This window comes from Equus przewalskii, chromosome 14 (assembly GCF_037783145.1).
Source record: "Equus przewalskii isolate Varuska chromosome 14, EquPr2, whole genome shotgun sequence".
In the NCBI taxonomy this organism is placed as follows: Eukaryota; Metazoa; Chordata; class Mammalia; order Perissodactyla; family Equidae; genus Equus; species Equus przewalskii.
Genome location: NC_091844.1, coordinates 58,275,989 through 58,290,703, shown reverse-complemented (window position 1 = coordinate 58,290,703; position 14,715 = coordinate 58,275,989). Strand labels below are relative to the sequence as shown.

Below are 14,715 nucleotides of genomic sequence, written 5' to 3'. Positions count from 1 at the left end.
AATATTAAGACAGGAAGTTAATTTCTCTTGTTGCAAGAGACGAAGTCAGAATTTGAAATCCAACTGCTGAAGAAAATAAATCCAACTTCTGGGGGAAAAATCTAAAGTGTCTTTAGGAGGGCAGTGGAGATACTGCATGTGTTCTGTGTAATACAGAGTTTAGCATAGTAGTTAAGAGTATTCTGTTGAACCAAGTGCCTAGGTTCAAATCCTAGTTTTATTTCCGGGCAAGTTATTTAACCTTTGTGTGCCTCAGTCACTTCACCTGTAAAGTGGCATTAACACTACCTACCTCACTGGCCTGTTCCGGGACTTCACTGGAAGAATCTCTGTAAAGCATGTACAATAGCACCTGGTACACAGATACAAACATTGAGCACTTACTGTTATTATTATATTCTCTCAAGTAATACTCTTAGTGTTTACCCATTATTTTGTATAGCACACACTTTCATCTTCTAGTAATGGTGAAAACTGATAATGTCCTTATTTCCAGGTCTTTACTGAAATGGGCAACACACTTGCAAGCTGAATGATGACAAGAGGCCCAGAAAACAATCTCATTCTTCTCAACACCAGTGTTAAGAAACTAGGTAAGATAGATGGCTTGAACTTCAATGAAGATGAACTAGTGTTTCCGACAGGTGAGTGGCTCTCTTCCTTTGAGCGAATAAAGCTCTGTAATCAAGTTACTGGGTGGAGGATCAAAATCTGCATTTTTTGTCATTCTTCTTTCTGAGGCATGTGATCCATGGGCCACACTCAGAACCACTGATTTAAATTCAGTGTCGACCAGTGGTTCCCATGCAGGGCTGCACATCAGCATCATTTGTACAACTTTATAAAAAACACACATTACTGGGCCTCCCCCAAAGGCTGATTCAGGGGGTATTTTAAAAAAGCCCACGGTAACACACAACCAGTTATATACTTTATTTTCTGGAAATACTCCTAAGTGCTAGACAGTTAAATGTGATGGTTAAATTTCCTTTGAGATGTGACCCTTTATATAATTTATAGGACTTGGAAACTAGAAAAAGTATGGCAGCCCAGTAAAAGGATCAACAATCTTGTCCATAAATACCAAGAACAGAATCTTGATTTCTTAAAAATGTTTTCTATGAGTCTGTTTTTCAACAAATTGATGATAATGTTATACTAGTAAAGATGTGTGTTTTTTTAAGAGTGATCTTTTTTTTTTTCCAGGGCAAGATTCGTCCTGAGCTAACATCTGTTGCCAACCTTTCGGTTTTTTTCTCCCCGAAGTCCCAGCGCATGTTTGTATATCCCAGTTCCAAGCCCTTCTAGTTCTTCTATGTGAGCTTCTACCACAGCACGGCAAGTGACAGACGGGTGGTACGATTCTCCAACCAGGAAATGAACCCAGGCCCCGGAAGCAGTGAGAGCACCAAACTTTAACCACTAGACCATCAGTGCTGGCTCAAAGATGTATTTTTAAAACAGTCATTAATACTAAGATTACTCCCAATGTATTGTTTGGAAAAGTGACAAATGGACACAACTGCTATGATTCTTAACATCTATAAGATTTAGAAGTCACTTTTTTTTTTGGTGAGGAAGATTGGCCCTAACATCTGTGCCAATCTTCTTCTACTTTGTATGTGGGATGCCGCCATAGCATGGCTTGACAAGCAGTGCACAGGCCTGTGCCTGGGATCGAAACCCATGAACCTGGGCCGCCAAAGCAGAGTGTGCAAACTTTAATACTATACCACCAGGAAAGCCCACAGAAGTAACTTTCTAGATAAGGAAACTGTTCTAGAGTCAAGTAAATTATCTAAGGTCACAATGACAGGCAGTGACATTAGCAAGAGTAGAAATGGTGCCTGTTGACCCCTAATCCAGTTCTTCCCACCTAATCTTTCCCTTCCTTACCTCCAGCACTGCATTCCCCAACACTCTCTCTTCCTTTCTCTAACCCAGGAGTTGGCAAACTTTTTCTAGAAAGGGTCAGATGGTAAATATTTTAGGCTCTGTGGACTATAAACTCTTCTCGCAACCACTCAACTCTGACACTGTAGCACAAAAGCAGCCACAGACAACATGTAAATGAATACATGGTGCAGTGTTCCAATAAAACTTTATTTACAAAATAGGCGATAAGAAGGACTGGGCTGAGGAATGTAGTTTGCTGACCTCTGCTCTAACCAAAGACTATGAATGTTTCATTGACATTTCTGATCTGGAAGACTTCCTGATCATTGAAGAGTCTACAAAAGATGCCCTTTTCTCAATGCGCGAACATACTCCTTTATAAAACTGAGATGACAGATCAAATAAAAATATCATGATCTGAGGCCCCAGAATGAGTATTTAAGGATTTGATGCAGAATAATTAAAGATTTTTTCTCTTTAATATATTTTAGTCTTACTATACACAGACTAAGCCAGACGACAAGCCACTATACAACAACATGTTAAAAAATATGTTTATTTTACACTATGTACAATCAGGAACATATTTAAAAGCATTATCAATTAAAATAAATGAAGACCATAAATCACAATTTAGTTTGTTCTTAGTGTATATACTCACATTAAAATATAAAGAACGTATACCAAAAAAGAGTTCAAAGTGTGCATTTTGCTAAAACTTGGTATATACATATTCCATTGGAAAAAAGCAATCAAAAATGACTTTAACCAAAACTAAGTTCCTGTGATGTGTAGTAACCATTATATTGTTTATATGAGGTAGTAACTAAATTATTTTGGCCATGTGTTAATAATCTAAATCAAAAGAAATATGAAAATGATCATAAAGTAAGGCCAACAAAAGTAAAAATTCCACTAGAAATTTGAACCACTTCACTCTCTGGAATGTTACGGTTCTTCCATGTGATTATATGAAATGCTTAGTGCGGACTCTTTAATAATGCTAGTTTCTTCTTTGTGCATACTGTAATTCAGACAACCACTGCAGAGTTACATCACGGTACCGCCATTCTGAGATTCAAAATGTTTTCAAAGGTATTGTTTTTAAGCACAAACAAGCAATCTTACAGGATTCTGCTTAGATATAAAAAGACCAGTTACTACAACAGGTGGTTAATTGATTTTTTTCACATAGAAAACAATCCAAATACATTTAAAAAAGATGTTGCGGAGCCAAATGCATATTGACAACGTCACAGCTTACTTTTGTGACTTAATACATCACATAGCAACACTCTGTGCAAATATCAACACCAGTGGACTTGCACTAAATAAAAACAAGATTATAAAATGATTACAGCCTCCATTACAATGTTAAAAGTTACAAGATTTATATTCATATTACTAAATTACATATAATAAAAATACAATAGTGTTAAAGGTACAGTTTCATTGCCAGCATCCCATTTCGTAATATAGCCACACCCAAGAATATACTAAAGAATTCTTAAAATATTAACCCCAATTGCATTTTCATCAACATTTACATCTGTACAGATAAGACACTTACTTGTACATCTCATAAAAGTACATTATCTACATAAATTCTTAGTGTATGTCTTCAGCAATATGAAGTTTCACAGAAAAATACTGCCTATATGTACAAAGATTACATAACAATGAATTAAGCACTTGTGTGGTTCAATATGCTAAATATATCCATACCACTTAAAACAAAAATTTTCCCCATCTTGTCTCATGCCACAATAAATTACAAGTAACTGAAGCCAGCTCACTGCAGCTTTTGTACAGCTTCAAGCATCCATCAGTGTTGCAGTGGTAGTGTTCTCTCTTTCTATAGGTAACTGTTCTCAGTAACTGTTTTCATGACCTGCCAGGATGTATAAATTGCTATTTGCTGTGGGGTTATCAGTTGGCCTGCTTTCCAAAACCACGACCCTAAAAGTAATAAACAAATAAAAAAACATAAAACAAAGTTATTCGTGAAAACAAATGTTAACAAAAAAATTTTCCATTGATTTTTCACTATATGCCTCTATAAAGGCTGCTTATTTGATTTGTGGGCAGAATTCATTTGCAAATCGCTATGATTAAAAAGCCCTTTCCAGCTCTGGGGAGTAATTTTGCTGCCTGCCGCCCCCTCCCATCTGTAAGTCAGTGTTGTTCTAAGGGTGAGAAGGGGGAAAACCTGTATTAAGAATAATTTGGGGGAACTTAATTCTTCTTCTTTTTTTTTTTTTTGAGGAAGATTAGCCCTGAGTTAACTACTGCCAATCTTCCTCTTTTTGCTGAGGAAGACTGGCCCTGAGCTAACATCTATGTCCATCTTCCTTTATTTTATACGTGGGACGGCTTCCACAGCATGGCTTTTGCCAAGCGGTGCCATGTCCACACCTGGGATTGGAACCAGCGAACCCTGGGATGCTGAGAAGCAGAACCTGTGAACTTAAGCGCTGCACCACTGGGCTGGCCCTGGGAATTTAATTCTTATTAGAAATTCTAGAAACAATCTAGTTGAAGAATCAGAAAGTAAATCAGAATAGAACTCAAAAATCCTATTTGGCACTAAAACCACAAAGTTTTCTGTTTGTTAGCATATGGTATTTCCTCTTTCTTGTGCTGTAAATCATATTTTTAGATAGTATGTTTAATGCAAAATTGACAAATCTATATATTCCTGTTACTTGGAAGATCAGGCACATTCTCAAAGGCTTTATAACTTTCTGACTTGTGAAAACATAGTGTGAAAAATATAATGTTGAATATATAAGTGTAGAAATTTCGATTCACTTGAAAAAGAAACCAGTTTCATGCTAGATTTATAAAACACAATTAGTATTTAGTACAACCCCTTTTCATACCTGTCAGATCCAAGCAGTCTGAAAATTCTTGTGCTATCTGAAATTTCTTGTGTTACCTGTTCAATTAAAATATAGATTTAACTTCTGAAATTAAAGGCACGAAATTTTACATGGGCATTTAATTTATGACTCTATAGACAAGAAACATAATTCCTAAAATGGAAATATTGATCCCTGCATGACTGTTAATTTGTTAAGCCAGCACACAGGTGCATCAATTTGTTAGTTTAGGAAAAATGTGGCTAATTTTGAACTAATAATAAAATATGAGAGAAGGAAAACCATTTACTTGTTAAATTATAGACCTCAAGGGAAAAATTTCAAAGCAAAGCACCTAGTCCATTTTATTTATCAGAAATCTTTTGTCTGTTATGTTAACACCCATAGCAAGGCTATTGCAGCAGTAAACCACTTAGATTTGGTCGTTTTACTTAAAAGGCTGCAGTGTGCTATGATGGGACAAACTTGTGACTTGAATTTGAATCCCAGTTCTCCCACTTACGCTCCAGCTGTGACACTGCACAAGGTATGTCGTTTGCTGGAAACAGTTTTGCCTTCTGCAAAATGGGACAGAAAATATCTAGCTTGCAGTGTTCTTGTAAGTATCAGTGGGTATAAGGCCTAGCTAAGGAAGCGCTCAATAGATAATTCTCTTTCCCATTTCTTCCTCAGTTTCCTGAAATAATATTTTCTGATGGCATATATCCTTCAAGAAGTCCTCAGTGTCACCAATTACCAGTTGGGGAGTTAAGAAAAAGTCTACAGGAGAAAGAAACCTACTATTTATTGCTTACTGAATGTAAAACATTCCAATTTATAATGGCAGTAACTTCTCCCCAAAATTTGGTAGGCTTAAAAAACAATTTGATTTTGAAACTAGATTTATTCCATCGGTACCTCTATAATTAGCTATTCTGGACACATCAGTGATTCTTAACTTCTTTAGTAACCCAGCACACCTGAAGGATACAATGTGCTCACTTCAGTAACTGTGGCTCATCACATCTGACCCTCACTATTTCTTGGGGTTTGTCTACTAGAAGGACGTGACATTTTTAGAGGGGCTGTATTCAGTAAGGGCAGCCTGCGTAGTCTGAAAAAGACCCTGAACAATCACGTGATTTTTTGGGGGGAACTTTTCTTTCTTTTTTAAATCACTCTCTTGTATCCTGCCTACAATGCCTTTCTTTCTCTGCCTAGTGTTTATTAGCTGTTGACTGTTCTATCTCCCTGCTTGATTCCCTCAGGTGAGTTTAAAACATCTTCCTGAGAAGTGAGCTCTGGTGTGGGAATTACTACTGGAAACATATTAGTAACAACCCTCCTAAATACTACCATAGGCCAGGCATTATGCCAAGCACAGTACATGCTTCCTGTCATTTAATCTTAACAACCCTATGAAGTAAGTGCTATTTTGTTATCCTCAATTCACAGACGAAAAAATATAAACAGAAGTTAAATGGTATGCCAAGGTCACATAGTTAGTAAGAGCAGAGCTGAGCCTTGAACGCGGCTCTCTCTACTCTGGAACCCATGCTCACGATCACTCTGCTGTCCTGTTTACTCTGTGAGAAGAAATGCTCTGAGCCTAATGAATGACAGTTTAGCACACAAATGCACTATTTTCTTGCTTGAGGCACACAAGGTTCTCCTTTCCCTCCAACGCTCAAGTAAAACTCACACTATTGAGACTGGCCTGCGGTTACTGAAACAATTTTTGATGGTTTTACTTGCCTATAATATTCTAGGGGGCAAGTACCATGTCTTGTTTGTGTTTATAACCCCGGCACTTTCTGGTGTAAATGTAAAACTAAATCGAATATGTCACATGACTTGGAGTTAAATTATTCCTGGAGTTAAATTAAGGCAGGAAGGACTCAGGAGATACAGCTAAAGGTTAATAAAAAGGAATAAGGTTAATAAAAGTGAAGGGAAAAGGGGCAAAGAATCTTATAAATGTTAAGTGAATAAGGGTAACAGAAATAGGAGGCAAGGTGGCTTCAAAAGAAATGTAGCACCCTTTAAGTATAGCCTGCATTGGTCATTATTTCTGAAATATAAAGTAGAAAAGGTGCCTCAAAACAGAGAGAGCCAGCATCAGCACTCTTGTTCCAGGTGACGGTCTGGGAAAGTTGAAAGAAAATCATAGTTGGCTCACTTTTAGCAGTATTAGGAAGCTCTTTTGATGAATACAAGGGTGATTATCTGGAAGTACATAAAATACACACTGAAGTTGTTTGAGTGAAAGGAGAGAGAGAGGTGGCTATAATGTGCTATCAATTTTACCACTAGACTGAATATAGTAAATACTGATAAAGTCAGCAAATAAGCATTCCTTGTAGCAATTAGGAATTTTCCAAAGTTAAAGAAAACTGTCTGATGTGAAATTTGATAATGTTTCATGACTATTTAATGGACATATAATTTTTACAAGATTACTTACCTCATTAGATCTGAAACTTCTACCTTGCATTCCATGTTTCCAGAAAGCTAGCACACTGTCTTGGAGGCAAACTAGCAGGCAAGAACAGCTCAGTTACTGTTAATAGCACAAAAGTTCAACTGATAAGGATCATTCCATCCCTCTTTCTACCTTGCATAGCAATATTTCAATTAATAACTAATGTCAACCATTCCATATTTACATGGCATCTTTACCTTAAAAAAATACTAGATAGAACTTATTCATCTTTTTGGCAAGAAAAAAGAAAATTCACTGAGAATTTTTTTGTTATAAAAATTTTTGTTTTGATGAAATGACAATATTTTAAAATAAAATATTGCAATCATATAAAAAATAAGAGAATAGCATCAAAACACATATGTATCTACCATTCAACTCAAATTCTCACCTTCTGCCATATTTGCTTTTTGTTTTAAATAAAAACAAAAACAGCCGGCATCCCTCTATACCCCTCTTCCAGTCCCACTCCAGCCCCTCCTTCCTCCCTGACATAACCTACAAATTTGGTATTTCTCATTCTTATGCATGTTTTTACTGTTACTACAAAGTAAGTTTACATTATCAGTATAAACTTTATATTGAACATTTTCCAACTTTCATACATTTGGTATGATGAACATTTAAATCACTTCTAGCTTTTCTTATTACAAACAATCCTCCAATAAACATTCTTGTATCTCTTCTTGAATACATAAGTAAAATTTTCCCTGGGATAGATACATAGAAATAGAATGACTGGGACACAAGTATATGTACCTTCTAAAAATCTGAGTTTTGCTTTTTATATTTACATATTTAATATATATTTTTGTGTGTATTCAGTGAGGAAGACATCTAATTTTGTTTCCTGCAGATAACTAATTGTATCAACATCATCTGTTGAATAGTCCATCATTTCCTCACTGACATATGATACTATAAATTTCTGTTTACATGTAGGTCTATTTCTGGGCCTTCCCTTCTGTTCCGCTTTTCTATTTATTTATCCCTGTGCTGATCCCACACTGTCTGAATCACTATGGCTTTATGGTAAGTTTCAATATGGAGTTGGCCAAGCAGCTATCAAAACTTATTTTACTATTCTTGGCCTTTGGCTCTTTCATATGAATTTTAAGATCAGCTTATCAAGTGGCACAAAACACCTTATTGGGATTTTTATTGTAAATACACTGAATTAATTTGTGAAGAATTGATATCTTTCTCAAATTCAGTCTTTTTATCTATGGACATGGTGTAGTTATTCGTTTGTTCAAAACTTTTTTTATATTTCTAAATAACAATTTGGAATTTCCTAGATAATGATCTTAAACATACTTTGATTGTATTTATGCCTACATATTTTATTGCCATGTCAATGAGATCTTTTTCCTATTAAAAATTTCATAGATGATTACTGGCATATAGGAAAGCTATTCATTTGTGTTACTCATATCTAGAAACTCTGAATTCTCTTATTGGTTCTAGGAGTTTACTTACAGAGTTGTATATTCTATGTAGATAATCATAGCAATTTTTCTTTCTCATCGTGATAGTTCCCTTTTCTTGTTCTCCACATTAATGGGAATTAGTTTGACTATTAAATAGGATATTTTTAATAGGCTTTGCTAGGTGAAGAACATTTCCTTCTATTCCTAATTTGCTAAAAAGTTTTTTTCTTTAAATCATGAACGACTTGGATTTTATTGAATGCCTTTTGTGCATCTACTGAAGAGTTGTATGACTTTTTGCTTTAAATCTTTAATGTGGTATATTACATAAATAAATTTTCTGATGCTGAATATCCTTGCTTTCCTGGGACAAAGCCTACTATTTGATGATGTGGCATTCTACTTGCTAGTACTGTATTTAGATTTTTCAAAATCTATTTTAATGAGATTGGATAATTTTGTCTTCTATAGTAATCTTGTTTGATTTTAGTATCAGTGTTCAGCACTGATTTGTTCAGCATTTCTTCTCTCTCTACAATTGGAAACAGTCTGTATTGGATAGGGATTATCCCTTCTTTTAAGGGTGGAAAAAAAATCACCTATATGTATACACCCCAAGGCCATATGCAGGGGGAAGTCTTGATTAGTAGGCACCTCAAACAAGGGCCTGGCTCTGGGTCCCCAACTCATGTGGGGCACTTTTAGTCTGCTTTATCACTCAGGAGCCCAGCAAATCTGTTGGCTTCAGTCCTGCATACAACTTCCAGTTTCTGTTGTTCAACTTGTTTTTGTTGACCCTGGCTATGTGTTTTTAAGCACGGATTCCATTTTAACATCTTGAGCCAATGTCCCTCAAAACTGACTTATTTGCTATCATCAGCATTTGCTTGTTGGGAGAGAGGCATTCTAGTTGGAGGAAAGAGTAAAAATAGAACCAGGAGTGAGTGAAATGAACTATCTGCCTGTGGCCCTACCCTCTGCCAGCATATATACATAAATATCCTTTAATAATAAAGGACACCTGAAAAACCCTGTGTATAAATACTAAATTAATTGTCATTTATTTTCCTCAGCACTATCTCATTTATGACCATTTCACCTTATTTTTCCTGAATGTAATCATTTTAGAATACTGGTTGTGTAAAAAATCCTTTTTCAGAAAAAACTCTTGTTAAGCACAATGTAAGAATGGCAAGGAAATTCCATATCCTTAAAACACTATGGTCAGCAGCTACAACAGCGAAAATACAATGGAGTACATTAAGTACTAAATTTAAAGTACTCATAGGGAAACTCTACAGGAGTCTGGAGGAAATAGAAATTCATAACTATGCTATGAAAAATGGTATTTAATTTTTTTTAAAAAAATCAAATGTCTAAGGAAGATAACATTATTTACAGACTACACCAAAAAGACTTTAAACTATTTTAGATAATATGTAAAAGTGAAGACTGATATTGACCTCATACTCATTATATCCTATAGTTTAAAAAATGAGTCTTTAGTAATATATTTTTATAATTTTGAATTACTGGATAAATTACTTTAAGCAGCTCATAATGCAATCAAACAAGAAATACAAAACCAACTTACCTATTGATTCAATCTGGAAATCAAAGGTGAGTTCTGATGACAATTTTCTGCTTGATTTTAATCTTCCCTGGAGATTTACTATTTTTATACAACCTAGGGAGAAAAAAATTCACTCAAAAACTAAGATAAAAGAATTCTTATTAAAATAAGATGTTTATAAATAAAAACTTACAGTCCAAGCATACAAGAATGGTATCTCTCTCCAGTTGGGTTACATGAGTAACACTTGTCTGTGGGGTATCTGTAACACAAAGAAACTCAATAAACCTACAGAAAAAAGTAATATTTAGAGCATAGAGACATTTAAAAAAAAAGAACTCTCAACATCATTGATTTGAAATGGAGAAAAATTTTTAGCTATACATACACAGCGGTTGAACCAGGCTGCTTGGGTTCAAACTCTGACGCAAGTGCTAAACTATGTGGGTGCTCAACAGAGTGTTAGCTATTGTCATTACTATTGGTGATGTCATTATTCTTATTCATATGTGAAGTCAGAACTCTAATCTTCTATATCATGGTTACGACTGATTCCTAATTTTAAGCTCAGAAGGCGAGGGACTCTGCTTTGTATATCACTATATGGTAGTGCCTAGGCACATGCAATAAATATTCACTGAATGAATGAATGAGAGTCACACAAATTACTTTGAGTGCAAATGAGTTAAAAAATATTGAAGCATTTTGAGAACTGTGAAGTATTATCAAAATGCAGAGGCATTATTAATAGTTTATCAAAAGTTCTTACAAACTGAAATGTTTAAATGACTTGATTTTCCATGAAGTGAAAAGTAGGATATCCCAAGCTTTGTATGAACATCAAAACTGCAATTGCTGAGCTATGGGCGTTTATTTCTGGTCTCACATTTCCTGGAGGTGGGTCTGATGTGTAGTCTACCCCGCCTGTTTTCTACTTCCCATAGTATTCAGAACCTTAGGACATCCAAGGACTGCCGTATTTTAGACCTTCAAATATATTTTAGACCTGGTACTTCTGTAACTAACGAGGGTTGTTAGAACGATACAGAATAGGCCTTCGGCAAAGCAGGCCAACTAGATCGTTGCAGCTCTTACACACCTGGTGAAAATTACGAATCTGAACACGTCAATACAATCTACCTCGGATTAAGAGGCCAGTCTAACATGACTATATAGAAAGCCAGGAAAATGAGGTTTTATCAATTGCTTGTAACAATTAGTTCCTGAACATCGGAATCATCTACAGATTTTTAAAAAATACCGATGCCTAGCTGCCACTCCTACATATTCTTATTTAATTGGGTATGTGTGTGCCAATTGAAGTAACACGGGTTTTAAAACCTTACCAAATGGATTCTAATGTGCAGCAGAGTTCAGGAAACCACTGGCGTATAATTTCATCTGATGCAAAACCCTAACCATACTTTCTCACTTTACCTTTGTCTCATCATCTCAAAACTAGAGGAATTATATCTGTTGTATTTAATTCTTAGTAATAAGGAATTACAGTAAGAAAATATAATCAAAGGTTCCTTGGAAGGAAGGTACCCACAGCTGTACAAAATTCTTTTTTTTTTTTTTGAGGAAGATTAACCCTGAGCTAACTACTGCCAATCCTCCTCTTTTTGCAGAGGAAGACTGGCCCTGAGCTAACATCCATGCCCATCTTCCTCTACTTTATATGTGGGACACCTACCACAGCATGGCTTTTGCCAAGCGGTGCCATGTCCACACCCGGGATCTGAACCAGCAAATGGTGGGCAGCTGAGAAGCAGAATGTGTGAACTTAACCGATGCACCACCACCGGGCTGCCCCCACCCCCAACAAAATTCTTTTGTCAGGAAATGAGGGCCATCATTCAACAATCAGTAAGAAAAGAATTTAAAATGCTTGGGAGAAGTAAGACATTAACTAAAATTTACTGACAAAATATTAATCAACCAAGAATCCCTTCCTGTTAAACAGAGAGGAAGAGATTAGAAAGCAGGAGTGTACCCGCTGTATGAAAGGGAAGATGGGCGTTTAAGGGAGAATTTGGTAGAGAGAATTAGGGGGAGCCAAAGAGAAACTATGTAATGTTGCCAACGGCTGGCCATGTTTTCCTTCAAAAACGTCTTCTTAAAGGAAAGCTGTTTCAAGTTTCCTGGGTCTCAGCAAGCCATGTAATTGTCTCTAGGCTTTTGTGAATGTGTTTGTGATAATTTTTTTTTCAATGCCAAGAAACCTCAGTCTCTTAATCTCTGTCCTTTTCTGGCCATTCTTCCAAGCTTCCAACAAACTCCTGACTAATCAGTATTTCTTGGCAAATTGGTTCCTTTACATTTCCCTAAGTAGCCAAAGACTGACAAAGGGTCTCTGTAATACTTTTAAGAATTAGCTTCTAAAACGGCCATTGTCTGTTTTAGAGTAAAACGTTGTACAACATTATTTTCAAAGAGAAAAGAGCAAAAGGAGCTTCAAAACTAACATGGTGCTTTAAAAATAAAGCTAAAAAGACCTTTAAGGTCATGTTTTTTGAAGTGTGAAAATTCAATCAGATTTATTTACCATGAAACTCAAATTTTACCAATGTGTACTGATTGCAGCAGCACAACCAAAGGTTTCAAACTATAATCAAATTTCTGTAAAAAGCTCATTAATTGGAGATAATATTTCCTAAGATACTAGCTATGAAAGAAGAATCTGCTAGGCAACTGGGCAATGTAGACCAAAATTTAAGGAAGCAGATTACATGAAAGGGTTACTTTCAAGCAACCTCAAATACTTCAAAAGTAGCTGTTTACTTACAATTTGTATTGTAAGTACAAGCCATTAAAAAATTTATTAAAGTTACTGGGTAGCACCTGTGTATCAATTACAAGCATATACTGGAAAATAAACTATACTTAACGCAGCTTTTCCTTTTATTTAAATCAGCTTTTCTATTAGCCTGAGGTGTGTGTATATGTGTGGTTCTCAAAGTGTGGTCCCTGTATCAACATCATCAACATCACCTGGGAACTCACAGAAATGAAAACTCTCAGGCCCCACTCCGCATCTCTTGAATGAAAAACTCTGGGGGTGGGGCCCAGCAACGTGTTTTAACAAGCCTCCAGGTGATTCAAACGCATACTCAAGTTTGGGAATCACTGGTATGTTTTAAATGTGTTAAACAAATTAGCTACTTTAAAGCAAGTGACCTTCTATTTTTCTAGTTTAATAAGTTCTTCAAGATTTTTATGCACTGTTTTTGCCTAATGAGAGATATAGTAAATTTATTACTTATAAAACCAGTATATGTATTGGCCTTAATGATTCAATAAAAATCACAAACCTGATTCTGTAAACCATGAAGAGGTAGAATTTGGATTGACTGTTTCAAATCGAACCACTTGGTTGAAGTCTCTCCCTCTACTGACACCAACACAAACTAAAGGGTACTCCTGCTCAGGAACTACCAGCATTTCAAACATTCTAAGTGGACACGGTATAGGGAAATCTATGTGCTGGAGAAAGAAACAAAAATATATTAAACACAGGAAAACAAAAGCCAAATAATTTCATAAGCACACTATCAAGAATTTTTAGTTTTATGAAAATATATAAAATAGCTCTCTACTGTTAGGATTGTTTCTTGTCACAGAAACTCAAGGTATGCAGAAAAATCCAAATTATGTAGAATCTTTTAACCTAACCTTTCTTTTCAGAGTTGGAAACTGAGACCCAGAAACTGGATGACCGACCCAGGGTCATCTGAGCAAACATGGATGAGAAAACTAAAATGCTAATTAGCAAGATACTCCTAAGTGTGGACAGAAAAAAACCCACAATAAGAAATTTAGCCCCATATCTTGAGTGATTCTGTTTAATAAATTAACTTGGTTATGCAATCAGTTTTAATTTTACCTATCTTTAAAATTTTTATATTGCTACAAAGAGACTAAATAAATTTATACTTTGAAAGTTTGGAAAAATAGATGGAAAACACTAACTTCATTAGTAATCGGGGAATAAAACCATGAGACTATACATACCCACCAGAGTGGCTGAAATTGAAAAAGAACAGTAACAAGCATTACCCAGAGAGGAGCAAATGAATGCTCCTACAATGATGGTGGGACTATAAATTGGTACGACCACATTGGTTAATTACATTATCTATTAATGTTGAAGATGTGCATCCCTTAGGACCTTGCAGTAACACTCCTAGTTATATATTCCAGAGAACATGAGTACACGCATGCACAGGAGACATGAAAAAACCTTCACAAGCTGCATTGTTCAGAATAACAAAATAACTGGAAGTAACCCAAATGCCTATCAACAGTAGAATGGATAAAATTATGGCAAATTCACACAATGGAGAATTATAGGGCAATGAAAATGAACAAACTATAGCTATATCCAATAACTACACAAATGTAATGTTGCACAAAAGCAGCCAGACACAAACGAATATATACTTTATGATTCCACTTACATGCTGTTAAAAA

The 14,715-nt window shown here is 35.6% G+C and overlaps 1 protein-coding gene across 18 annotated transcripts in view; it reads right to left on the bottom strand.

The window, feature by feature from the left end:
* Positions 1-14,715, bottom strand: part of MAP4K3 (mitogen-activated protein kinase kinase kinase kinase 3) — a 208,661-nt gene that overhangs the window by 14,548 nt on the left and 179,398 nt on the right. For 6 of the 18 annotated variants that reach the window (XM_070572834.1, XM_070572833.1, XM_070572829.1 and 3 more), the window contains 6 exons: positions 13,557-13,728; positions 10,436-10,504; positions 10,264-10,356; positions 7,222-7,292; positions 4,779-4,834; positions 2,437-3,855 (listed from right to left, as the gene is read on the bottom strand). In XM_070572834.1, coding sequence (XP_070428935.1) covers positions 3,768-3,855; positions 4,779-4,834; positions 7,222-7,292; positions 10,264-10,356; positions 10,436-10,504; positions 13,557-13,728 — 549 coding nt within the window. In that variant the 3' untranslated portion in view covers positions 2,437-3,767. Of the gene's footprint in view, positions 1-292; positions 353-1,896; positions 1,962-2,436; positions 3,856-4,778; positions 4,835-6,936; positions 6,984-7,221; positions 7,318-10,263; positions 10,357-10,435; positions 10,505-13,556; positions 13,729-14,715 lie in introns of those variants that run through there. The other 12 variants (XR_011526133.1, XR_011526128.1, XR_011526131.1 and 9 more) reach the window with 6 other exon arrangements.